At 51.9% G+C, this 26,697-nt stretch overlaps 2 protein-coding genes across 13 annotated transcripts in view; both read left to right on the forward strand.

Annotated features, from left to right (window-relative positions):
* Positions 1–26,697, forward strand: part of LOC114688528 (carcinoembryonic antigen-related cell adhesion molecule 1-like) — an 875,221-nt gene that overhangs the window by 517,557 nt on the left and 330,967 nt on the right. The window lies entirely within an intron of this gene.
* The window catches only part of Pou2f2 (POU class 2 homeobox 2), an 88,025-nt gene that overhangs the window by 56,649 nt on the left and 4,679 nt on the right, over positions 1–26,697 (forward strand). For 3 of the 12 annotated variants that reach the window (XM_037201353.1, XM_037201350.1, XM_037201368.1), the window contains 11 exons: positions 930–995; positions 1,093–1,127; positions 1,253–1,309; positions 6,525–6,707; positions 6,935–7,222; positions 22,437–22,542; positions 22,636–22,727; positions 25,733–25,894; positions 26,046–26,187; positions 26,285–26,433; positions 26,509–26,685. In XM_037201353.1, coding sequence (XP_037057248.1) covers positions 938–995; positions 1,093–1,127; positions 1,253–1,309; positions 6,525–6,707; positions 6,935–7,222; positions 22,437–22,542; positions 22,636–22,727; positions 25,733–25,894; positions 26,046–26,187; positions 26,285–26,433; positions 26,509–26,685 — 1,449 coding nt within the window. In that variant the 5' untranslated portion in view covers positions 930–937. The remainder of the gene's footprint in view (positions 1–929; positions 996–1,092; positions 1,128–1,252; positions 1,310–6,524; positions 6,708–6,934; positions 7,223–22,436; positions 22,543–22,635; positions 22,728–25,732; positions 25,895–26,045; positions 26,188–26,284; positions 26,434–26,508; positions 26,686–26,697) is intronic. The other 9 variants (XM_028859982.2, XM_028859989.2, XM_028859983.2 and 6 more) reach the window with 6 other exon arrangements.

Here is a 26,697-nt window from a genome sequence, read left to right on the forward strand (position 1 = left end):
TGGATTCAGGAACACCAGGGTGTGATCAGGATACCCACTGCCGCTGATGTTTTCCAGTTGGCATGAAAGCCCCTGGAGTCCCAGCTCCCTCCACGTGAAATGGAGTGTTTTAGTACCAGTGGCCCATGTGTCCTGCCTGGCTCTGCGCTGGGAGGTGGCAGACACGCACCTTTGATGATAGGTATCAGCACTGTGAGGCCTTTGGTTCCTCTGGTGCCCGGCTCACTACCTGCCACCTCCCTTGGGTTCTGGAAACTATAGAATGCGTGTAGATTTGAGAGAGCAGCTGGGAGCTGTAAAGTCTAGGATTGCTTTGAAGACCAGGGTCAGGGTAGAGGTGGATGGTGTTGGGGTTGGAGGGGAGGAGGATGGGGCTGCCAGGCTTGTGACATCATGCAAGACGGAAGGCCAGTGGGAGTTATGTGGGGACCTGGGGACAGGGAAAGTGGTGGGTCAGAGGACGGCTGATTCACACCCTGAGATCTGACAGCTCCCCACTTTGGGGTTCTGGCAACCCCATCATATCTCGCTTGCCCTACTCAGAGTGGAAAACATGTCTCACTCGAAACCCGGTATGGTGGGGCTAGAGCCTCGGCCACCTGCCTGGGAGGAGGCCAGAGGTCGTACTGGCCCCTTTAGGGACCTCATCGGCTCCTCCCAGACAGCTGATGCCTTCTTGTGACCATATTCCACCCCGCCCCGGTGCCTGTCTCACAGTGGTTGACACCTCCTGCACTACTTTTTGGAGGTGCCCTCTCTTGTCCTTCCAGGGGAAGGCGGAGGCCCAGAACTCTCTGAAAAAATCCTTCGAAGCGTCAGGGGTAGCAGTGGGGTTGGGAAGGTAGAGGGCGTGGGAGTTGGCAGAAGGACCTCAGAGTCCTGCTGGCTTCCTCTCCTTCCCTCTGTTTTCATTCCTTCTCTGTTTCCAGAAATAAGAATGTCTAAGCCCCTGGAGGCCGAAAAGCAGAGTCTGGACTCCCCCTCAGAGCACACAGGTGAGTGGGGATGGGCAGAGGCAGGGACGGGGGCAGGTGAGAACGGGGGGCAGTGTACAGGAATGGCTGCCAACACGACCTTTCTTTCCCTTCACAGACACCGAAAGAAATGGACCGGACCTTAACCATCAGGTCAGGATGGCTCAGGCGCGCTCGAGGGCAGGAAGGGAAGGAGAGAGCAGTGGTTAGTGGGGGCAGATGCCCAGAACTTTTCACGACACCGTTCTCATCTCTTTGCCCCAATTCTCTCTTCACAGAACCCCCAGAATAAGGCTTCCTCATTCTCTGTGTCCCCAACTGGCCCTAGCACCAAGGTAAGCACCCGTGAGATCGTTCCGGGAAGGGAGGTGGGATGTGGGATGAAGGACATCTTCAGCCTGCCTGCTGTGGACCCAGGTCCTGCAAGAGGACCCGGTGACAAGGTTCCTCCTGCCCCTTCTCACCCTTGGGTTCCCGCCCCAGGCTTGTGACTCACCCAGTCTCCTTCCCCTTCCCTAGGGGGTGGGGGTGGCCAGGGAAATCCCCCCCAGAGCCCCAGGGCGATAACAACAGGAAGCCAAGGCTCCTCCCCCATCCCGACTTCCCTGGCCGAAGGGGCCTGAAGCACCCCTGTACCCCAACACACACACACACACACACACACACACACACACACACACACACACACAGCAGGGAACGGGATAAGAGAAGGTGGCAGATCCAGTGTTGACACCCATGGGATGAAGGAGAGGGTGATGGAGAGGAGGGGACTCTGTGCGAGGCACTGGGGGGCTTAGGGAGCTTCTGGGGCCCAGGCTCCATTTAGCCTGATGGTGGTAAGGGCCGCAGACCAGGTTCAGATGCCTAAAAGGAGAAGCAAGAGTCGGGGGTATGGACAGAGCCCTGACCAGAGGCGGCTGGAGGACTAGGTGAGACTCAGAAGTGCTTCTCACCCAGCTCTGCATCTTTGCTCTGTGACCATGGGAAAGTCACTTCCCCTCTCTGAGCTTCTTAGTTTCCCTTTGCTAGCCCTGGGGGAGGGGGGGCAGTCAGACTGGAGGCGGGGCGACCTCTGAGGTCCGTTCCCTGTCTGCTCTGTCCCCAGTGCTGGGAGGACAAAATACGTTGTGATCAAGTGTCTTTTCTACTCTGCACGGGGACCCAGGGCCTGCGTCAGAAGGGCCCCCCAACTCCTGAGCTGACCCGAGCCTTACTGTTGCCTCAGCCCAGCAGTGGGTGCCCACCCATCTTTGCCATTTCCTCTGCTCCTAACAGCAGCTTCCTTTGGGAAGCCAGTGAGGGCCAGTGAAGGGTCCTCCCTCTCCTTCTCAGGCCTGGAATTTCTTCCACATTTCGCCCTGCTTTCTACAGCCCCGGCCTTTGCTCTCCACCTCTCTCCACCTCCTCTGCATTGGAGTTTCCCCAGCCACAGCCATCCCTGTGCCTCCATCCCTGATGCATCTGTGCACCGCTGCGGATTATTATTTACATAATAATTTTGTTAAGTGGCTCAATTTTTAAAAACATTTTATTATGGAAAATGTGATACAAAAATAGAAGCGTGTAGCGAAAATACCAACCCCCAGGAACCCATCAATCAGTTTCAACAATTACCAACTCATGAACAGCTTCGTTTTTCAACAGCTTGAATAAATGGTTTTTAAATGGAAATTTCATGAATGGAAAACCAGAATCACTTACCATGGAAATAAATACAATGATTATTAAATTCTACCCAGAGTCCCTCATGTGCTGAAGGGTCTAACCCCAGGGCCTCTTCTCCACCGGTTGAAAGGGAAGATTAGCCGGCATTGGTGAGATGCTTAAAATGTCATCACGGTCAATTGTACTGGGGCAAGCATTCCATGCCAGTCTCTCTGGAGGCCAACGTAGGCTGCCATAGTAAGTTCCAGGCTAGTCAGAGCAACTTAGCAAGACCCTGTCTCAAAACAAAATAGGCCAGGGATGTGGCTCCATTGGGAGTGCTTGTCTAGCATGCATGATGATCCCCAATACTCCATAAACCAGGCGGTGCAGTGCATCCCTGAATCCTAGCACCAGGAGGTGGAGACAGGAACATCAGAGGTTCGAGGTCATCCCTGACTATCTAGAGAATTTGAGACCAGCCTGGGCTGCCTAAGACCTGCTTCAAAAACAGAAGCTGAGCATGGTTGTGCATGCATTTAATCCCAGCACTTGAGAGGCAGAGGCAGGCGGATCTCTGTGAGATCAAGGCCAGCCTGACCTACAGAGAGAGTTCCAGGACAGCCTGTCTCAAAAAACCAAAACCAAAACCAAAAAGTTTTCAGTGTTTTTCAACTTCATATTAAAATACAATATATATTTACACATACACACACACACACACACACACACACACATATGTACACATACATACATACATACATACAGGTGGATCATTAGTATATCATTCAAAATTTCCCCAAGCTATGCATGCTCCAAGAATACTGTTGAATATAGTGATACATGCTTCTAATCTCAGCCCTAAAGAGGCTATGGCAAGAAAAGTGCCCTGAGTTTGAGGCCAGCCTGGGCTACATAATGTAGCAAAACCTTGGGATTTTGTTTTTTGTTTTTAAAAAACCAAGTAAGCGATTTAATGGAGGGCGGCGTGAGGTGGCTGGGGGTAAAGGTGCTTGCTGCCCAGACTGAATGACCTGAGTTGGATCCCTGGGACCCATGTGGTGGGAGGAGGGAACTAATTTCTGCAAGTTGTCCTCTGACACGTGCGTTTGGGCATGGGCACACCCATGCCAGATAAAATAAAATAAATAAAATAAAAATATAAATATTTTTTAAAGTTGATTACGAGACCCTTTAATGTCCTTTCCAGGAAAAGTCCATATCTCCAACTTATTATTATTTTTATTTTTATTTTTCCGAGACAGGGTTTCTTTATGCAGTTTTGGTGCCTGTCCTGGATCTCACTCTGTAGACCAGGCTGGCCTCGAACTCACAGAGATCCACCTGCATCTTCCTCGGAAGTGCTGGGATTAAAGGCGTGCGCCACCGATGCTTGGCTCATAACTCCAACTTCTCGTAGTGTCATTTCCTGCCTCACCCTTTTATGCCTAAAACTTCTGACACTTCTGTCCCATGATCTGAGACATCAGGGTCTGTCATTTGGCCTTCCCCGAGCCTCTGTCTGTCTACTTATCTCCCTCTGCCTACCAGATGTCACTCTCCTGTCAACCTGCTGCGTCAGCTTGCATAAGTCAATCTCTCTCTCGATCTGCTTTTGCAAAATGAGATGCTGAGCTGGAAGATGGTCCCTAATGTCTGGTCTGGTCCAGAAAACATGGTGTCTGTCAATCTGGCCATCACCCAAACAGTCCCAGGCACCCTCAGCCAGCATCCTTTCAACACACAGTCCCGCTGTTTGGCGCTTTTTTGTGGAGAAGAGGAAGAAGTCAAGGATGGCTTGACGCTGGCCTGTTTTATGTATTTAATGCAAGCTGTGTCTATGTCATGGTGAGCGAGACAGGGGGAAGCTGGAGCCACCTCTGGCTCATCCACAGACCAGGATCAGCAGCCCTCTGCTGTCTCGGCTGTGGCTCTGTTTTCGTCTCTGAAGTGAGGGACTGGTAAGAGCAGGGTGGGTCTCCAGCATGTCCTGTCCACTTTTGTCTGAATCCCCCATGGGTATCGTCTGCTTGACTCCATAATCATATGGGTTTGTGAAGTACCAAGCTGTTTATTTTTTGAGATTAGGGTATCACTATATAGCACAGGCTGGTCCTCAAACTCACAGTCCTCCTGCCTCAGTTTCCCAAGTGCTGGGATTACAAGTACTCACACTTACCGGCTCCAGCTGGTAAGGTTTAATTGTTTGGAGGTTTTTTTTTTCCAGAATTAAAATATATATATATATTTATTTTTTATTTATTTTTGGGTTTTTCTTTTTCTTTTTCTTTTCTTTTCTTTTTTTTGTTTTTTCAAGACAGGGTTTCTCTGTGTAGCTCTAGCTGTCCTGGAACTTGCTCTGTAGACCAGGCTGGCCTCGAACTCACAGGGATCCGCCTGCCCCTGCCTCCCGAGTGCTGGGATTAAAGGCGTGTGCCACCACTGCCTGGCTAATTTTTGGGTTTTTCAAGACAGGGTTTCTCTATGCAGCCCCGGCTGTTCTGGAACTCACTCTGTAGACCAGACTCTAGCCTCAAACTCACAGAGATCCGCCTGCCTCTGCCTCCCAAATGCTGGGATTAAAAGTATGTGCCATCACTGTCTGGCATGTATTTGATATTATATGATTACATCATTTTTCCCTTCCCTTTCCTTCCTCCAGACCTTCCCATATCCCCCTCCTTATTATTTTTTAAATTCATATCTGCTTTTATTACATCTATCTATCTTTCTATCTATCTATCTATCTATCTATCTATCTATCATCTATGTATTTATGTATCTATTATCTTTCTATGTATGTATGTGTCTATCATCTATGTATCTATGTATCTATCTATCTATCTATCATCTATCTATCTATGTATCTATGTATTTATGTATCTATTATCTTTCTATGTATGTATGTGTCTATCATCTATGTATCTATGTATCTATCATCTATGTATCTATGTATCTATCATCTATGTATCTATCTATGTATCTATGTATGTATGTATGTATCTATCTATCCATCCATTCCTAAATACATGTGCAGTAGCCCTGGTTGGCCTGGCACTCACAGCAAAGCTCCCTGCCTCTGCCTCCTCCTGAAATGCCTGGATTACAGGTGTGTACCACGATTTCTAGCCTCTGGTAGTGATTTTTTTAAACATGCAAGACCCTTCTTTTCAACAACAAAAAAAATTAATTTAATTTTATGTTTGTAAGAGATTTGCATGTATGCTTGTCTGTGCACCGTGTGCATATAATGCATCATTGGTGCCAGAAGAGGGGGCCAGATACCCCAGAACTGGAGTTACTGATCCATGGTTGTGCTGCCATGGGGGTGCTGGGAACCAAATCTTGGTCCCCTGGAAGAGTAGCCAGTGCTCTTAACCACTGACCCATTTCTCCAGCCTGCTCAACCAAATTTTATCCCAACGGACAAATAAGAGCTGCAGCCCTAACGGGGTGTTGTGGCGCACACCTTTAATCCCAGCACTCAGGAAACAGAGGTGGGTGGATCTCCATGAGTTCCAGGTCAGCCTGGGCTACACAGTGAGTTCTAAGACAACCAGAGCTACACAGTGAGGCCCTGTCTCAAAAAACAAAAAGCCACCACCACCACCACCACCACCACAAAGGAGTTGTACCCCAAGCTGAAGCAAAGGGGGGCATGTGAGAGTCCTAGAGACCTCCCTACGCTCCTAGCACCGGCATTTCCCATTTTATAGGTGGGGAAAGTGACCCCTGGGAGGAGGAAGGTGCTTCCCAAAGGTGGCCTCTCCCGTCGGGAAAGGGCACTGAGGCCAGAGAAGTGGCCAGAGGCCTCAAGCCACACAGCCTTGCCACTGCTCTCGCCGACCCCCCTGTGCCAGCCCAGGGCTGCCACAGCCACACGCATACCCTCTTTTTGGTTCGCAGGTGGGCATTCTCTCTGGCCTCCACTTAACATTCTGGGGTCCCGGACCCTGCCTCTCTCCTCCCCAGATCAAGGCTGAAGACCTCAGTGGTGACTCGGCCCAGGCAGCACCCCCGCCCCCCCAGCCGGCTCAGCCTCATCTGCCCCAGGCCCAACTCATGTTGACGGGCAGCCAGCTAGCTGGGGTAAGTATTTGGTAGAGGACCTGGCAGAAGGCATGACCTCCCATCGGCTGCAGGCCGTGCAGGGGACACGTCCCACCGAGGCCGCAGCCACTCTCTGACCCTGGCCTCTGCTCCTCCTCTGTCCTGTAAAGGATGTGTCTGCTAACGGCTTGATTCGGATACTAACCCCTTTCTGCCTTCTCTGCCCCTGCTGCCCTGCTCGCTGCCTCCTCGGCCGCCGCCCACAGCTCACAGCGCTGATGCCCGCGCAGCAGCAGCTTCTCCTCCAGCAAGCCCAGGCCCAGCTGCTGGCTGCTGCCGTGCAGCAGTCCAGTGCCGCCGCCGCCGCCAACGCCGCCGCCGCCGCCGCAGCCGCTGCCTCCTCCACCTCCTCTGCCTCCTCCTCTGTCTCCTCCTCTGCCTCGCAGCCCCCAGCCTCCTCTGGGGGAGGTGACCTGCCACCATCACAGCCTGCCAGCCAGCCCCCAGGGACCCCACAGCTCACCTTGTCCCAACCCATCCAGCTCACAGCACAGGTAAGGAGGGCAGCCACCAAGCGTCCCACTCCTCGCAGTAAGGGACCTGCAGCAGCAGGGTGTGTGCACAAGGTGGGGGTGACTGGTCCACAAGGCCCTTCTGACACCAACCACACATGCGCCAGGTGGTTCTGCACCTGTGGGATGCCTTGGGAGAGCGTGCCTTCCCATCGTACAGATGATTAAAGCAAGGCTCACAAGGAGTATCCCATATACGTGAGTGATCTTCATGGTGGGTTGAGCTACATGCTTTCTGTGCGTCTTCTAAAAGCTCAACTTATAATGAAACCAGGAGTCACCACCCTTATTCCCAGGAATGGTATCTGCGTGTGCATAAAAAAACGAAAAGGCTGAGCTGGAGAGATGGCTGCTCTTCCAGAGGTCCTGAGTTCAATTCCCAGCACCCACATGGTGCCTCGCAACCATCTGTAATGAGATCTAGTGCCTTCTTTATGCAGGCAGGACTCTGTATACATAATAAATAAATAAATCTTTAAACAAACAAAACAAAACAAAAAGGCTGGGAATGAGAATTAACGCTCCGGAATTCGATCTGAGAGTGTAGCTCAGTTGGTAGAGTGCTTGCTTGGCATTCACAAAGTCCTGGGTTCAAACCCCAGTACCTCATAAATCTAGTGTGGTGGCACACACCTGTGACCCCAACCCTCAGGAGGTGAAAACAGACAGGTCATCAATGGCTACACAGTGAGTTTGAGGACAGCCTAGGCTACATGAGACCTGTCAGTCTCAGAAAAAAAATACAAATAAACAAAACCCCTCAGAATTAGTACCCTACTTCTTAGTTCATCCCACAAGATGGTCTTCCAGTTAAGAGGTCCATGAACTGAATTTAAAAACATGTTTCAAGTGGGCAGTGGTGGCGCACAACTTTAATCCTAGCACTCAGGAGGCAGAGGCAGGAAGATCTCTGAGTTCAAGGCCAGCCTGGTCTACAGAGTGAGTTCCCAGACAGCCAGGGCTACACAGAGAAACCCTGTCTCAAAAAACAAAACAAAACAGCACGTTCTGCTCTTGCAGTGCTGGTGTTGACACATTTACCCAAATCACAAATTAGTGGCTGTGCTTGTTTCCTGAAGTCGCCATTACAAGCTGCCGTCAACCGAATGAGTCAAAACCGAAATGGAACTCCACGTGTTGGAGCATGTCTGCAACCCCAGCACTCAGGAGGCCGAGACAGGAGGATCTCTGGGAATCTGAATTGAGCTTGAGCTACCTAACAAAACCCTGTCAAAAAAAAAAAGAAAACAACAAACTAAAACCCACCAGCTCACAAAGTCCAGAAATGTATCGTCTCAGGCTGCACTGCCAAAGTTAAGATGCCAGCAGAGCCGTGCTCTGTCTGAAGGTTTAGGAAAAACCCTTCTTGTGTACAGCTCCTGGTGGTGCCAGTGATCCTTAGTGTCCAAGGTGGAGACCAGATGGGTCACTCCAGATTTGTCTGCATTGACACATGGACTTCTGTCTCTGTGTATGTCTGTGTCCTGATTGCTTGCTCTTATTAGGGCATCAGTCACTGTGTTAGAGCTTAGTGAGCTTACTTTAACTTTGTCGTATCTGCAGAGAGCCTATTTCAAAATAAGGTCATATTTACAGGTACCAAGGCTCGGTACTTTAACCTATCTTTTGGGGGTGGGGCACAGTTCAACTCAACAGTAATGGACAAATTGTCCGTACAGTGGTGGCTGGTAGCAGAGGTAGTTCAAAAGTGGTAAGACTTAGCTGGGTGCAGTGGTGTACGCCTTCAATCCCAGCACCAAGGAGGCATAGGCAGGATCTCTGTGATTTCAAGTCCAGCCTGGTCTATGTAGTGAGTTCCAGGAGAGCCAGAGCTACACAGTGAGACCCTGTCATGAAGAAAACAAAGTAATGAGACTTGATCTCAAAATAAAAAGTGAAAGGAAGGTTGAAGATGTAGTTCAGTGATAGAGCCCCTGCCTAGAATCCCCCAGTGAGGGGCTGGGGTGTGGCTCAGTGGCAGAGCCCCTGCCTAGAATCCCCCAGTGAGGGGCTGGGGTGTGGCTCAGTGGTAGAGCCCCTGCCTAGAATCCCCCAGTGAGGGGCTGGGGTGTGGCTCAGTGGTAGAGCCCCTGCCTAGAATCCCCCAGTGAGGGGCTGGGGTGTGGCTCAGTGGTAGAGCCTCAGCCCAGAGTCCCCCAGTGAGGGGCTGGGGGCATGGCTCAGTGGTAGGGTGCTTGCCTGATATGCATGCAAGAGGATTAGGTTAAATCCCCAGTAAAGGAAAAAAGTCCGTGCAGAGGAGCCCAGTCATCCTCTGCAGCCTGCTCCTGTCTGTCTCACTTCTACAAGCACTTAAGTTCACCACATTCTAAGGTGGTAAAAGTCTTGGGAAATCCTGTAGCAAAGAAACCCTTTTAACTTCCCTCAGGGTATCTTTGACCACTTTCCTCTCACGCCGCCTTCCATCTCCCCCCACACTCCTGGAGGAACTGTCTATGAAGGGGAACTGTCCAGCCCTTGTGGGGCTGTCCTTACAGGGACTTTACCTGTTTTACAAGGTCCATCTCATTATGGATGCACCCCCTCTGGACTCTCCTGAGCACTGGGCCTGCCCCTGGGCCTCGTTCTGCAGGGTCTCAGCCAGCACTCTGCTTCATGAGGGCTCTTCCTAGAACAGCCCCACTCATACTAGGCTCAGCCCATGGCAATAAATGGGAGTTGCATCTGTCCCAGACACCAACAGTGACCTCTAAAGGGCAAGTGTCACCCCTCAGCCAAGGCAGAATGCTGGAGAGTCACAGTGACAAAATGGCATGCCTCGGGTCACAGTGTGAGTAGGATCGGCAGAGCTGGCCTGGGAGCTCAGGGCTCTAACCACATGGCCTGCCTCTGGTGGCTGTTGCCTCAGCCATCCTTCATGGGGACATGGTTTCCACTCCCCTCCCACCAGGGCCACCAGAGACTCCCGCAGCAGGTGCACATCGTTCGCTTGGTAGCACACACAGCACAGGGTCTTGGGCCTTCTCGCTCAGGCTACTGGCTTTGTTGCCGTTTTCCTCTCCATCCTGGGTTACTCTCTTCCATGACCTGGAAAGCTCCTCTTCGTCCTTCACACCCGGCTCAGATCCCCCACATTCATCCTGGCTTTCCCGGTCCAGTTGTGTCTGAGTTCTTCTGGGGAACTGCCTCCCAGCACAGTAGAGGACAGAGGAGGAGAGGTGGACAGCTCTCCTGGCCATGCCACCACCCCAGGAGGGAGCCACAGACACTGTCTGAGTTCGTGCAGCCTCAGGACCACAGTCAGGCTGATGCTCAGCCACCTGCTGTCCCATCCTGCCCTCATGGCCAGACCCCCTTGCACTTCTCCCCACAAGGCCTTTCCTCTTGCTCATTTCCCTCCCAGCCGCCCTCATTCTGGATCTTTCCACTCGATCCCCTCAGCAGGTGCAAAGCTGAATACAAATTCTCGGAATTCCTTCTCATGAGCTGAGTTGCCCTGTGGCCTCGTCTGCTCAAGAGTGGCCTGTGCTGCGGCTCCTGTGCTGGGCAGTGCACAGGGACGGGGGACAGCTCCTCCCACCCGGACTTGCCCATGGACCCACAGCTCCAGACCAGCTCCTGGGGTTGAATCTCTTCTCCCCACTTCCACTTCTCTGCCTGCTCAGCTCTGTCCCTGCAGTCAGGTCACTAACATCCCTAGGCCTCCTGTGTGTAGGACACTGGCAGAATATAGGGACTTAGGAATGAGTCACAAGCATCTTTGCCTCCCAGGAGACTCCCTGGCTTGTAGTGAAACAGATAACTAAAATGTGTTATGTTTGAAAATAAGAAGTCCCATCCAAAGCACTGTTAGGGCTGTGGGTATAGCATAATGGTAGATCACTTGCCTAGAATCCCCCAGCGAGGGGCTGGGGTGTGCCTCAGTGGTAGAGCCCCTGCCTAGAATCCCCCAGTGAGGGGCTGGGGTGTGGCTCAGTGGTAGAGCCCCTGCCTAGAATCCCCCAGTGAGGGGCTGGGGTGTGGCTCAGTGGTAGAGCCCCTGCCTAGAATCCCCCAGTGAGGGGCTGGGGTGTGACTCAGTGGTAGAGCCCCTGCCTAGAATCCCCCAGTGAGGGGCTGGGGTGTGACTCAGTGGTAGAGCCCCTGCCTAGAATCCCCCAGTGAGGGGCTGGGGTGTGGCTCAGTGGTAGAGCCCCTGCCTAGAGTCCCCCAGTGAGGGGCTGGGGTGTGACTCAGTGGTAGAGCCCCTGCTAGAATCCCCCAGTGAGGGGCTGGGGGTGTGGCTCAGTGGTAGAGCCCCTGCCTAGAATCCCCCAGTGAGGGGCTGGGGGCGTGGCTCTGTAGGAGAGACCCTGCCTAGAATCCCCCAGTGAGGGGGTGGGGGGTGTGGCTCAGTGGTAGAGCCCCTGCCTAGAATCCCCCAGTGAGGGGCTGGGGTGTGGTTCAGTGGTGGAGCCCCTGCCTAGAATCCCCCAGTGAGGGGCTGGGGGTGTGACTCAGTGGTAGAGCCCCTGCCTAGAATCCCCCAGTGAGGGGCTGGGGTGTGGCTCAGTGGTAGAGCCCCTGCCTAGAATCCCCCAGTGAGGGGCTGGGGGTGTGGCTCAGTGGTAGAGCCCCTGCCTAGAATCCCCCAGTGAGGGGCTGGGGTGTGGCTCTGCTGTAGAGTACTTACCTGGTTTGCCTGAGGCCCTGGGTTCAAACCACAAAAACAAGCAACAACAACAAAAAAGATTCATGACCCACCACTTTAAAATGATATAATAATATAAAATAAAGGGGAAGTTCCCCTGCTAGTTAAACTGTTTGGCACGATGCTTCCCTGTAGTTTCTCTGCTGTAGCTATGAAAGGACAATTATATTATATACAGTCGGATAATTGGCCTGTCCAATGCTTGGTACGGTGCGTTCTACTGAGGGAGCTATGTGGATGTTTATCAGATCAATGAGGGTTGGTTTGTTGTTACAGTTTTTCAATCAAGGGAAGGGAAGGCATCTCTTCAGGGGAGTGTTTCAGAACGCCTGCAGTAGGGCTTGGCATTGACTGGAAACTTAACATTAACCGTGAAAACATCATTTTGTGTTTGTAGGGTGGAAAAGGAATACAGAATGATGCTTGACATCATCTCCTAGGCTGAGCGGGTCTTGTGAATGACAGCGCCCACTGGGTCTGGTGGGAAATTTGGATCCAGGAACATGTCTAGTGTGTGAGGGAGTCAGGAAGGCTTTTGGGAGGTGGTGGTAGAAGTTTATTGTAACAAGTCTTTTTCTGTCCCACCATCCAGCTCCCAAATAATGACACGGAGACTTATTAATTATGAAAGCTCGGCCTTAGCTTAGGCTTGTCCCACTAGCTCTTACAACTTAAGTTAACTCAAATTTTTATTAATCTACATTTTACCATGTGGCTTTTTAATCTCACCCCCATTCTGTGTGTCTGATGCCCTCTTCATCTCCCTGGCATCTCTGCCTCTCTTCTTCCCAGAGTCCTCTCTGTGCCTGGAAGTCCTGCCTATACCTCCTGCCTAGATATTGGCTCCTTAGCTCTTTATTGAACCCGTCAGAAGGTGCCTTGGCAAAGACACATCTTCACAGTGCACAGAAAGATTATTCCTCGGTGGTTCATAGGTGGGTGTGCAGAAGGAAAGGCTTCCAGACAGTAGGAAGTGCAGGCAGGATGCAAGAAAGCGGGCCAGCTCAGAAGCTGGGCCAGAGTGCTGGTGAGAGGCAGCGGAGGATAAGGAGGATAAGCATCTTGGACATTATCCAGTCCAAAGCTGAGCTCTAGGCAGCTGAGGGGCGACGAAAATGTTTGGCTCAGATCGTGGAAAGGGCCTGCTGGGGAGTATTGGGCCCAGCTCCAGGGATGCCTCCTTAATGTCATTCTGAGGCAAGTAAAATGACACCTCCATCTCCCTGCTCAGGAGAACAGTTGTACCCACTGGCCTCACTTGGATCAGTGCCTGAGGCCTTGAGAAGACAGAGTCAGAACCCTTTCTAACTCCTGGGACCCGAGCATGGGCAAAACAGGTCCCCAGATAGAAGGGCTGAGCCCTGTTGTTTTAAGAAGGGACTGTGGTGCCAGACCTGGAGGTGTGGAGTTCTGAACTGGGTAGCCCTGCATACTGATTCCTGGTTCAGGATGGGCAGTAACTTGGGAATTTAGCAAGAGGTGACATGGGCTGGGAGACTGAATGAAAGTTTTTTTTCTCCCTGTTGAATGACTCTCCATTGTCTGTTCTGTGACCCAGCAGGACCTCACTGGATACTGCTCCTCCCTTGTCTTTATTTTTCCTTTTCTTCTCAACCCTTAAAACATTTCTTTAATGTCGACATGGTGGCGCACGCCTTTAATCCCAGCAATGGGAAGCAGAGGCAGGCAGATCGCTGTGAGTTGGAGGCAAGCCTGGTCTATAAAGCCAAGAATAGCAAAGGCTACACAGAGAAACCCTGTCCCCAAAACACCACACACATACACACACACACACACACACACACACACACACACACACACACACGAAACAAAATAAAACCTCTTTTTTTAAGATTTATTTTTATCTTAACCTGTGTGCATTTATATGAATATATGCCTTAGAGGGGTATGCCTATAGAGGCCAGATGTCTTGAAGCTGAAATTATAGAGACCCCCTCATGTACTGGGTACAGAACTTGGGTCCTCTGAAAGAGCAGCAAGTGCTCTCAATGTGAGCCATCTCTCCAGCCACCTTCCCTTTTGTTTTGAAACCAAATCTCAATATGCGGCTCAAACTAACCTTGAACTTCATTATAGCCCAGGCTGGCCTTGAACCCTTGCTCCTCCACTCCAGCTTCCCAAATTCTGGGATTATAGGCGTACACCGCTACGCCTGCCTCCTTCTCCCCCACTCAGAGCTCTTCCTAGTAGAGTGACTGGAATCATCACTTCCACTCAAGAGGCATTCATGAGGTCCCTTGTGTATATCATGCCTACTCATGACCAGCTGCCCTTGAGGGTTGTGTACCCTAGCAGGGAAACAGACTGTAAACCAGCAACAGGACGGTTCAGAGTAAGGGCGATGTGCAAAACGAAACAGGGCCTCGTGGGAAAGGGAGGGGCCCAGTCTACAGGGGTGGTTAGGAAAGATTTCACTGAGAAAATGGCCTTTGAGAGCCGAGGGCTGAGTGAGTCAGTCTTGAAAGAAGCGTGGGGGGCAGGGAGAGGGAACAAGGAGACTCGGGCAGAGACTTGTTCAAGGCTCATCGAGACAGCTCCTGAGAGGGGAGGGGAAAGCCAGGCAGAGTGGCGCACGCCTGCGATCCCAGCCACTTGGGAGGTGGAGGCAGGAGGATCAGGAGTCGAGGCCAGCCTCAGCCGTGTGTGAGAGACATTGTTTCAAAACAAAACCATTACGGACGGGCTGGGGACACAGCTTGTCCTATGAAGTGCGCTTGCTGAGAAAGCGTGATGAGGACTTCGGGTGGACCCCAGCACTCATCTAAGATGGTCAGGCTCGACCGTTCTGATCCGTGACCCCAGCTCTGGGGAGGCGGTGATAGCAGGACAGTTGAGGCTGGCTGGCCCACCAGCCTAGCTGAGTTGTTGAGCTTTTGGTTCAGTGAGAAACCCTGTCTCAAAAGAATCAAGTGAAGAATGAGGAGGACATTTGTCATTGGCCTCTCTCCAGTCCCTACATGTGTGTACACACATGTATGCAGGCATGCACGCACGCGCACGCACACACACATGTACAAAAGTGAGTGGGGAGGCAGGCATAAGGGAGAAGGTTAAGACAAAGGGACTGAAACTATTCTAAAGCCAGTTTGACAGCACATCTCTGTAATTCTCGCACTCAGGAGGCTGATGCAAGGGGACTGCCGTGAGTTTGAGGCCACCTGGGCTACAGTATGAGACCCTAACTCAAAACAAAAAACAAAAACAAAAACAAAAAACAGAACACAGGTGTTTTAGCTGGGAGTGTGGCCAGTTAGTAAGAGTGTGTACATGGCGTCCTGGATTCCATCTACAGCACTGCATAGACCTGGTGTGGTGGTACACACCTGTAATCCCAGAACTCCTGAGGAAGAAGCAGGAGGACTAGAAGAGTTCCAGACAACCGTGGGGGCAGCCTGGAATGGAGCCCAAGGCTTGTCACATGCTAGGCAGGAGGGCTATCATCCGGCCAGGCACCAAGTCTGATCCTTTATGGCTCTACGCATTGGCTGAGAGGAAGAGGATCTACAGATCCTGGAAGTAGAATCGAGAGGAGTCATGGGAAGTGGGCACATGGGAGGGAGCAGAGGCTGGCTTGCAGAGGCAGGTGACGGTTGGGCCAAGAATGACTCCCGGGATTTTGGCTTCTGTACCTGGATGATTTTCTGAATTAAGAAAGAAACAAGTGTCTCATTGAACCTGTTGGGACTTGAACCCCACCCAATAGGGTCTCACTATGTAGCCCTGGCTGGCCTGTAACTCACTGAGGTCCACCTGCCTCTGCCTCTGGAGAGCTCTGATTAAAGGCATGCACCACTACACCTAGCCGGAAGACTCTCTTAGTTACTCAAGTGGAGACATCACCCAGGCAGGTGGATATCCCAGGCTGATGCTCAGCAGAGCCTGGGTGGGCGCTGGACCTTGTCAGTGGTTAAGAAGAGGACAGATTTGAAAGCCAGATGGGGCTCCCACTCTTGACAGCTCGTGATGGAGCAAACATGAGGGGACAGTGGCGGCTAGTGCCTGTGTGTAAGTAATGTGTTCAGATTTCTAAAGTGCCCTCCAAATAATGACATCACTCAGGCCCCAGTGAAACCCAGGGAAGTATTACGCAGTTTACCCTCATTTCGCAGATAAGAAAGCTGTGACCCAGAGGAAGGAATAACTTCAGTGACTCAAAAGTTGGGCTATTTAACATACCTGTCACCATAATTACTTATCATTTCTGTATGGCATTTAAGATCTTTTGGGGGGGTTATTGCATACAGAGTTGGCGGTAGAGCACTTATCTGGCATGCTTGAGGTCCTGGGTTCAATCCCAAGAACTGACCAAAATTATTACTATTGTTCTTATCGTTGTTTTCAGAGTCTCATGTAATCCATTCTGGGCTGGAAGTTGTTCTGTAGCCCAAGCTGACCAACTTCTCATCTTCTGGCCTCCATTTCCCAAGTGCTGGGATTGCAGGATTGCAATATGTTATTAATTTCAAATACCTTCCTGCTTTAACAGAACAATAGAACATTTCCCTCCCATCTGACCGAAACTCTGTGCCCTGTTCCCCATTCCCCAAGTGTCCTCGTTTAGAACACTGTGACAGCTCTTATTCACTTGGTTCTCACAGCTCGCCTCTTCCTCCTCCTCCAGTCTAGACTTATTTCAGTGCCGTGTCCAGAACTGGTCACAATCTGCCATATTAAAGATGGCCCACATGCTACCACCCTCCGGTCGTGGTGTGGCTTTTCGGGGGTGGGAGCCATGGGGGAGAGGGCCTCCTGTCCTGTGCACTGGGGTGAGGCGCAACACCTGGGCCGTCGTCGCAGCTGGCCAGCTCTGGGGCTCTGCTCTCCTCCCATTCACTCTCACAGCTTTCTTCCCCACCCCCACCCTCACCCCCAGGGGGGACTGAGGTCTGATGAGAAAGTGATCACTTACACCCCCATTCCCTTCACCCATGTATCTGTATTAGCCATGTATCTGTCTTTCTGTCTGTCTGCAGCAAAGCCTAGTCAGTCTGTCCTGTTACCTGTTAGGCATGTGCACTGGAGGCAAGAGTTGGTTTCTTCCCAGGCTGGGTGTGGTAATGCCCACTCATTACCCCAGCACCGAGGAGGCAGAGGCAGGAGGATTGTAACAAGTGAGGGCAGCTTGGGTTATATAGTGAGTTCCAGAACATCCAGGGCTGCATAATAGGTTGCATCTCAAAAAAACAAAACAAACAAACGAACAAAAAAACAAAAGCAGAAAAGAGTCGGTCTCTTCCCTTCTCAGATTCAGTGGGGTATGCTAGCCTTCCTAGCTGGTTCGAGGAAAGCAATTGAAGTATGAACTATGCTATCCAGGGCCTCCTCCAGCATCTTAGCTTAGTCTAACTTCGCCATTTCACACTGGAGGAGCACAGCCCCGGGTGGTTAGAGAGAGCCGTGCGGCCTCTCTGGACTGTGCGCAGATGGGGCCTCCTGCTGGCTGTGCCCCGTCCAGATCCCGCTTGCCACGCACTAGAATCTCTCTCCTTCTCTCACTCCTTCATTCAGCGGACAGCGGGAAGAGCTCCCCATGTGCAGGTGCCTTTCTGGGTGAGGATAAAGTGGACAGTCTTGGGCATCCATCTTAGCTGGAGAGACAGACGGGAAGTGAGCGTTCCGGCAGGACAGAAAAGAATGTGGTGTTGTAATGACTGTGGGGACAGCAGAAGGGAGAGAGGGAGCGGGTGGGTGGCCGCTCTGTGGAAGAGCAGTTGATGGAGACTGGAAGAAGTGGAAGGGTGGCCCGGGGTGGTCCAGCAGGAATGGCAAAGGCCTGGAGGTTCCTTTCCGGGGTGAGTGACAAGGAGGAGTTGGTGTGGCTGGACTAGGGTCAGAGGGCAGGAAAGTCACGAGGAGAGGCCTGGGCTGAGCTAGGCTGCCGCGGAGCGTTTGGGTTCTAGCAGACACGGGATAAGAGACAGTGGAGGCCAAGATGGATTGTGACAAGGTCCGGGCTTCCTTTTCTCTGTGCCACTGGCATCATGGGAGTCCAACATGTTCCTAGTAGAAGGAGGGGCCTCATCTGCCGCCAGAGGGTAGGAGACAGCCATGCTTTCCCACCCAAGTTCACAGCTTCCTCCTGGGTGGGCTGTGGATGCTTGCTTTCTGGTTTTTTTTTTTAATTTTAAAAAATGTTCACAGGTTTATTTATTTTATGCAATGACTTTTGCTTGCATATATGTCTGTGCGCCATGTGCAGGTCTGGTGCCTGTGGAGGTGAGAAGGGGCATCAGGTCCCCTGGAGCTGGAGTTACAGATGGTTGTGAGCTGCCACGTGGGTGCTGAGATTGATCTCTGGTCCTCTGGAAGAGCAGCCAGTGCTCTTAACCACTGAGCCAACTCTCTAAACAATATTTACTGTTGTTGTTGTTTTATTATTATTATTATTATTTCAAGACAGGGTTTCTCTGTGTAGACCTGGCTGTCCTGGAATTCCCTCTGTAGACCAGGCTGGCCTTGAACTTACAGAGATCCACCTACCTCTGCCTCCCTAAGTGCTGGGATTAAAGGCATGCACCACCGCCACCACCACCACCACCACCACCACCACCACCACCACCACCACCACCACCACCTGGCTAAACCCCTCTTTTAATAAATTAAAAAAAAAATTTCATCACTGTGTTTTGCATTTTCCCAAAAACTTTTGTGGAAACAACAACAAAAAAAATATTTTTAAAAAATTGACATCAAGTCACATGAAAACCCCCAAAAGGTCATGTAAGTAGAAGGTGTCGGTAGGAGTGGGGGAGGACAGGAGAGGGTAGCCAGGCAAATATGTCTGAAATACATTAGGTACAGTATGGACATGCCATCATGAATCCCACGGTCACACATAATTAATATATGCTAATAACAATGGGGCCATCAGGATGGCTCAGCACATAAAGGCACTCCGTGCCGAGATTCCAGCTCAGATCCCAGCATTCAAGCAATAAACCACAAACACCCGAGCCTCCGGGGTTTTGTGACCTCTGAGGGATCTGACTTCTTCTCCTCCTCCATGTGTACACACCCACACACACACACATGTGGCAGGAAGAGGAAGACTTTGTGGTCATCCTCAGCTACATAAGGAATTCCGAGCCAACCCGAGCTTGTGAGACCTTGATTTAGAAAACAAAACAAACAAACAAAAAAACCATCTCAGAAGTCTGTTGCTATCAGACCCACTCTGGTTGAGTGGAGGAAACAGGTGGCCCTGCGGTAGGCGGTGCTGACATTTGAACCCAGATGGCAACAGTGGAGGGGAGAGATAGAGAGATGGGAGGTGAGGAAAGGAAGGCAGGGGTCAAGGCTGAGCCTGAGTCAGTCTCAGCCTGAGCAGCCAGACTGGGGGAGGGCTTAAATTGTTGGGTTTGTTTGTTTGTTTTATATGACACCCCTTTGCCTGCCAGAGGCTCAGCCTAGCAGAGGAAGAGTACACATTAGTAAATGCACCACTCTCTAAGAGGGCCATAGAGAGCAGGGTGGGTACCCTTTGTGGGCCCTGAAGGGTGTACCACTGGGAGGGAGAACCTTTGAAAGAATAACAAACATCAGCCAGGTGTGGTGGCAGGAACCTGGGGTCCCAGCACTGGACAGGCTGAGGCAAGAAAGGGTCATTGGGCTTCCGAGGCTACCCTAGCCTATGCAGGGTCAGGCCGGGCAGAGCTACATGGTGAGCGGAGGGAGAGAGGACAGGGGAGTGGGGGGAGGAGGAGAAGCAGTGAACATAGACTATAGAGTTAGACTCAGAGCCTTGGACGGCTCCACTATCAATGGACACTTCAGCCTCATTGCTTCTGGGTTGATCTGCAGCTGGAGGGAGACAGCCGTGGGTTTTTTTTTTAATAGGGCTAGGGTATCCGGGGGTGGGGGCGGGGTAGAGTAGATTCAGTCCTGAAGGATGCTTTATCCTGTGCCGTAGGTTACCAGCATAGAACAAATGCAGAAAAGTACGCCGGTCACAAGCGTGCAGCTCAGTGGGTCCCCACTAACCAAGCACACCTGTGTTGATGGCAGCCGGGAGCCTCTTGAGTTTGTGATATGCAGATGGCATATGAACAGGATGTAGGATGGCATGACCGCATGTGGAAGTTTGCGTTGTTGCTGATTCCACGGAATCGGGTCATTTATCGGTTCGGCTGCTGGTGGCCCTTGGGCTGATGGGAAGAACTTCTGGAGGCTTTACACCTAGGAATGGAGTTGTTGGGTCCCAAGGCAGGTGCATATTCACTTGTATTAGTTTGCTAGCGCTGCTATAACAACGAGCCACGATCTGGTGATGCAAACAGCAGACATATATTCGCTCACAGCTCTAGAAGCCAGGAATGTAATGTGGAGGTGTGGGCTGGGGCTCCTGTCTGCTCTTTGGCTTATAGATGGTCTTCTGTTTACATCATCTCTGTTCTGTTTGTGTCTGTATCAAAATTCCCCCCTTTAAAACATGCATTTATTTTGTGTATGTGGGGGTGGGGTTTGCAAATGTGCCATGGCATACATATGGAGGTCAGGGGTGGGTTTTGGAGACCAATGGTCCGGATAGGCAGTGAACACTTTCACCCACTGAGCCATCTTGCCAGCACGCCATTTTTTGTTTGTTCACAGCAAACACTGGCCTCACATATATTAGGTAAGTTCTCTACTATGCCACACCTCTATCCCCTCACTGGGGGATTCTAGGCAGGGGCTCTACCACTGAGCCACACCCCAGCCCCTCACTGGGGGATTCTAGGCAAGCACTCTACCACTGAACCACACCCCAGCCCCTCACGGGGGGATTCTAGGCAAGCACTCTACCACTGAGCCACACCCCAGCCCCTCACTGGGGGATTCTAGGCAAGCACTCTACCACTGAACCACACCCCAGCCCCTCACGGGGGGATTCTAGGCAAGCACTCTACCACTGAACCACACCCCAGTCCCTCACTGGGGGATTCCAGGCAGGGTCTCTACCACTGAGCCACACCCCCAGCTCCTCACTGGGGGATTCTAGGCAAGCACTCTACCACTGAACCACACCCCAGCCCCTCACTGGGGGATTCTAGGCAGGGGCTCCACCACTGAGCCACACCCCAGCCCCTCACTGGGGGATTCTAGGCAGGGGTTCTACCACTGAACCACACCCCCAGCCCCTCACTGGGGGATTCTAGGCAGGGCCTCTACCACTGAGCTAACACTTTTGGTCTTTTTCTTTTTATACAATTTTATTTTGGGGGAGCTGGAGAGATGGCTCAGCAGTTAAGAGCACCTGCTGTTCTTTCAGAGGTCCTGAGTTCAATTCCCAGCAACCACATGGGTAGCTCACAGCCATCTGAAGTGGGATCTGATGCCCTCTTCTGGCATAAAGTTGTACATGCAGACAGAGCACTCAAATACATAAAATAAATAAAGTTTTTAAAAAAGATTTTATTTTTGACCTGGGCAGTGGTGGCACACCCCTTTAATCCCAGCACTCAGGAGGCAGAAGCAGGCAGATCTCTGTGAGTTTGAGGCCAGCCTGGTCTATAGAGTGAGTTCCAGGACAGTCAGGGCTACACAGAGAAACCCTGTCTCCAAAAACAAACAAAGATTTAATTTTTGTTATTTTTATTTATGTGTGCATGTGTGGCTGTGTGTGTCACATGTGTATGGTTGCCCATGGAAGCCAGAAGAGGGTGTTGGCTTCTTCATACCTGGAATTACAGGTGGCTGTAAGCTGCCAGGTGTCAATGCTGGGATTTGAAACCAGGTCTTCTGGAAGAGCAGCAAGTCCTCATAACCCCTAAGTCATCTCTCCAGGGTACCCCCTCCCCTTTAAATTCAACTCAGGCTCCTGGCCTGAATTTTCCTTTTTGGGGTGGGGGGTGGAGGGTGGTTTCGAGACAAGGTCTCAATGTGTAGCCCTGGCTGTCCTGGAACTCACTGTGTAGACCAGGCTGGCCTCAAACTCACAGAGATCTGCCTGCCTTTGCCTCCCGAGTGTTGGGATTAAAGGTGTGGGCCATGACCGCCTGGCTGAATTTCCCCTTTCTAATGATACCATCAACCATAATGCTTTGGAAACCACTTTCATGGCCTTGTTAATCTGCAAAGCAAAGATCCTATCTCCAAATAAATTCACATTCTGAGTTCCCTTTTTCAACCTAAATTAGTGCCGAAGCTTTTCTCCAAGTGTCTATGCTACACCTGCTATTTGCTGGAGTGCGTTAGAGATAATTCCAGACATCATACCACATGCCTTGGGAACATTTTAAAAAGAGAAAGAAAGACTTAGCCTGGTTTACATTTTTAAACAAGTCTATTTGTTCTGTGGGAATGTAAGACTAGGCAAACATTTCACCAGGAAGGGAGAGGCAAAGAGCAAGCCCTCCCGGGGCAGCTTGGAGGACGGGACTTCCAGGTGTCCCGCGGTCAGTGTGGCGTTCCAGGTCTGGGAGACCACAGCTTGCTGTGCCGTGCTGCATGCCTCCTGGCTTCAGCTCCTTGGGGGCTCACATGCTGCTGAAGGGGGAGATCAAGCCAGGATTCAGTCTGTGTTTCTGTCCATCCCCTCTCTGCCAGGACATACAGCAACTCCTCCAGCTCCAACAGCTGGTGCTTGTCCCCGGCCACCACCTCCAGCCACCTGCTCAGTTCCTGCTGCCACAGGCCCAGCAGAGTCAGCCAGGTGAGATCTCAGCCCGGTTGATGGTCTGTGTTGCTTTCAGCATTCCGTCCCCTGCCCCTCACCCGCTCACCTTCCGTGTTCTTGTCTCCCCAGGCCTGCTACCGACGCCAAATCTATTCCAGCTACCTCAGCAAACCCAGGGAGCTCTCCTGACCTCCCAGCCCCGGGCTGGGCTTCCTGCACAGGTGAGACTGTCCACTGAGTTTGTCAGGCCTCTTCTGGCAGCGGCGTGAGCTAGGTCTGAGTGGGTGGGGGTGTGGCGGAGGCTGTGAAAGTCTCTGCTCCGTGAGCCCACCACGCATCCTTGAGCGGTTGAGGGACCCGAGGCCCTGCCCTTACCCTGCTACCAACTTGTTGTATAGGAACTCGGGTAAGCCAGGCTCCATGTCTGGGTCGGCTCCTTCCTTCATCATGAAGGGAATCAAACCATACTAGTGGTTCCAAAGCCTTTCTGAACACGGACGCCTTTGAAAATCTGATGAAATATTTAGCTCGGAGGCTGGGGAGGTAGCTCAGCCGGTAAAGTGCCCACTGCATGAGCCCAAGGACCCGAGTTTGAAGAACCCTCAGAACCCAGGCTAAAAGCAGAGCGTGGTAGTAATTTTATCCTTGGGGGCATGGAGGTTGATGAGGTTGACCAGCCAGCCTAGCCAAATCAATAACCGTCAGGTTCATAGAGATCCTGTCTCAAAGAGAAAGAAAAAGAAAGAAAAACGTAGCAAGCAATTGAGAAAAGACACCTGCCTGATGTTGACTTCAGCTCTCCACACACACACACACACACACACACACACACACACACACGCACGCACGCACGCACGCACGCACGCACATATGTGCACACACATACGCACACATGCTTCCAGGTACTCATAAGTATGCATGCATGCACATGCATGTGCACACACGTGTATGTGAACTCTGTCAAAGACTGAAAAGTTCACAGGCCAACCCAGGTCTTGGCTGCTAGACTCCAAATGGCCCTGAAAGGCTCAGTGTTCTCGTAACAACCATGTCAGAACTCACTTGGCCGCTAACGCTGTCCTGCCTGCTGTGGGGTGGTAGCCTTATCCCTCCTGGCATGATAATCCTGCTGCTACCAAACTGCCCGTGTGTCCGATTACAAAGTGATGCCTTGAACCCAATAGGGGGCTCATATCAGCATGACGTCCCAAACACACCCAATCCTTATGACAGGCATGCCTGTACCATCCACCTGCTTCCAGTTTGTTGTTTTCAAGGCAGTGAATCACCCCAGAGAAAGGTGTTGCTTCATGATTTCCTAAGTACAGAGTTTCTGTTTTGTGTGATGGAAAAACCCCACAAACAGACAGTAGGATCAGGACGTAATATCATGAATGTAATAAATCAATACAATTAATGTAATTAATGAATATCATAAAAAGAACATGCGTGTTTTATATTTTTTAATTAATAAAGCACTGCAGAGCCATGGAGGAAAAAATAATAAAACATAAAAAAAGAAAGGTGTTGCTTCTTGTCGCCCTCCAACTGCCTTCCTCATCCATTTCTCTGCTTTTTCCCCTCTTGGCAAACTATTCACTTTTAAGACTTTGTTTTATTTATATTTTGGTGATATTAGAGAGTCAACCCAGGATTTTGAGTATGCTAGGCAAGAGCTTTACCACTGAGCCACACCCCAGCCCCTCACTGGGGGATTCTAGGCAGGGGCTCTACCACTGAGCCACACCCCAGCCCCTCACTGGGGGATTCTAGGCAGGGGCTCTACCACTGAGCCACACCCCAGCCCCTCACTGGGGGATTCTAGGCAGGGGCTCTACCACTGAGCCACACCCCAGCCCTCACTGGGGATTCTAGGCAGGGGCTCTACCACTGAGCCACACCCCAGCCCCTCACTGGGGGGTTCTAGGCAGGGGCTCTACCACTGAGCCACACCCCAGCCCCTCACTGGGGGATTCTAGGCAGGGGCTCTACCACTGAGCCACACCCCAGCCCTCACTGGGGAATTCTAGGTAGGGGCTCTACCACTGAGCCACACCCCAGCCCCTCACTGGGGATTCTAGTCAGGGGCTCTACCACTGAGCCACACCCCAGCCCCTCACTGGGGGATTCTAGGCAGGGGCTTTACCACTGAGCCACACCCCAGCCCCTCACTGGGGGATTCTAGTCAGGGGCTCTACCACTGAGCCACACCCCAGCCCCTCACTGGGGGATTCTAGGCAGGTGCTCTACCACTGAGCCACACCCCAGCCCCTCACTGGGGGACTCTAGGCAGGGGCTCTGCCACTGAGCCACACCCCAGCCCCTCACTGGGGGACTCTAGGCAGGCACTCTACCACTGAGTCACACCACAGCCCCTCACTGGGGGATTCTAGGCAGGGGCTCTACCACTGAGCCACGCCCCATCCGATTGGGGTGGGGGGCGGACTCTACCATTGAACTAAATACCCAGTCCTCTTTTCACATTTTGTTTTGAGATGGTCTTTCTGAGTTGCTCTGGCTGGCATTGAACTCACTCTGTGGCCCAAGCTGACCTTACATTTAGCAGCCTCCTGTCTTGGTCTCCTGAGCAGCTGTACGTGTTCTGTCAGGTCTTTCATTTTTTAGAGCAGTTTTAAATGCACAGTGAAACTGAGCTCAAGATAGATTCCATATGCCTCCTGTCTTCCTCCTGCACCACCTCCCCGTTTTCAGCATCCTCAGCCCAAACAGTATTCATTTGCAGTTCAGACAGCTACACGTTATTGCTGCATCTGTAGACTGAACCTCAGGCTTCACCCTATACCCATGAGGGGGAGGGGGTTGGACAACTTGCTAATTAGTAACCTTAATCCCTTCATCAGCGGCAGGCAGAGTCCGTGGTGGTGGTTTCTATGGAAGGAAGGTTAAGGCTCAGACTGAGTTACCCCAAACGTCAGTGGCAAAGAATGATGGAGGATGAACCCACTGCCCCCAGCTCTAGGCTTTGAGCCCATTGAGCTATCAGCAAAAGACACTGGCTGCTCCTTCTGGGAGTTCGGATCTCTAAGGGAAGGTGAAGAGTTCTGGTAATTGAGTGGGCAGCAGAGTGAAACATTTAACAGGATTAGCAATTAGTGGGGGTGTCCTGGGCAGGTGAGGGAAGTCTGAAGAGAGCAGGTGCACAGCCACTGCTTAGGTACATCCGGGTCCTCCATCCTGCATCCCATCCACCTGCCCACCCCACCAGGCTGTGACTCGCCCCACGCTGCCCGACCCGCACCTCTCACACCCGCAGCCCCCAAAATGCTTGGAACCGCCATCCCACCCGGAGGAACCTAGTGACCTGGAGGAACTGGAACAATTCGCTCGCACCTTCAAGCAACGCCGCATCAAGCTGGGCTTCACGCAGGTCTGGGACCACCTTATGGGGCGGCGGGGGTGCGGGGGTGACAGAACGAAGATGCGGGGATCGTGGTCAGTTGATGGAGTGTTTGGATCCAGCCCTGCACCGGGAGACCCCGCCTTGACTTCAAAACCCCACCTCCTCCTCTCTGGACTAGGGTGATGTGGGCCTGGCCATGGGCAAGCTCTATGGCAACGACTTCAGCCAGACGACCATTTCCCGCTTCGAGGCCCTTAACCTGAGCTTCAAGAATATGTGCAAACTCAAGCCCCTCCTGGAGAAGTGGCTCAATGACGCAGGTGAGCCTGGCCAGAGGCGCCAAGGGGACGCACAGGGGACTGGTGTTGGGGCAGAGCAGGAAGTGATCACTCACATCCTTGTCTCCTGTCTTCGCAGAAACTATGTCTGTGGACTCAAGCCTACCCAGCCCCAACCAGCTGAGCAGCCCTAGCCTGGGTTTCGACGGGCTGCCGGGGCGGAGACGCAAGAAGAGAACCAGCATCGAGACGAATGTCCGCTTCGCCTTAGAGAAGAGTTTTCTAGCGGTGAGCTTCGCCCCCTGGTGACCGGGAAGGGTATGAGGTGGAAGGACCCAGCTCAATAGCCCTCTCTGCCTGTAGAACCAGAAGCCTACCTCAGAGGAGATCCTGCTGATCGCAGAGCAGCTGCACATGGAGAAGGAAGTGATCCGCGTCTGGTTCTGCAACCGGCGCCAGAAGGAAAAACGCATCAACCCCTGCAGCGCGGCCCCCATGCTGCCCAGCCCGGGAAAGCCGACCAGCTACAGTCCTCACCTGGTACCCAGAGTT

The sequence above is a fragment of the Peromyscus leucopus genome, chromosome 1 (genome assembly GCF_004664715.2).
Source record: "Peromyscus leucopus breed LL Stock chromosome 1, UCI_PerLeu_2.1, whole genome shotgun sequence".
In the NCBI taxonomy this organism is placed as follows: Eukaryota; Metazoa; Chordata; class Mammalia; order Rodentia; family Cricetidae; genus Peromyscus; species Peromyscus leucopus.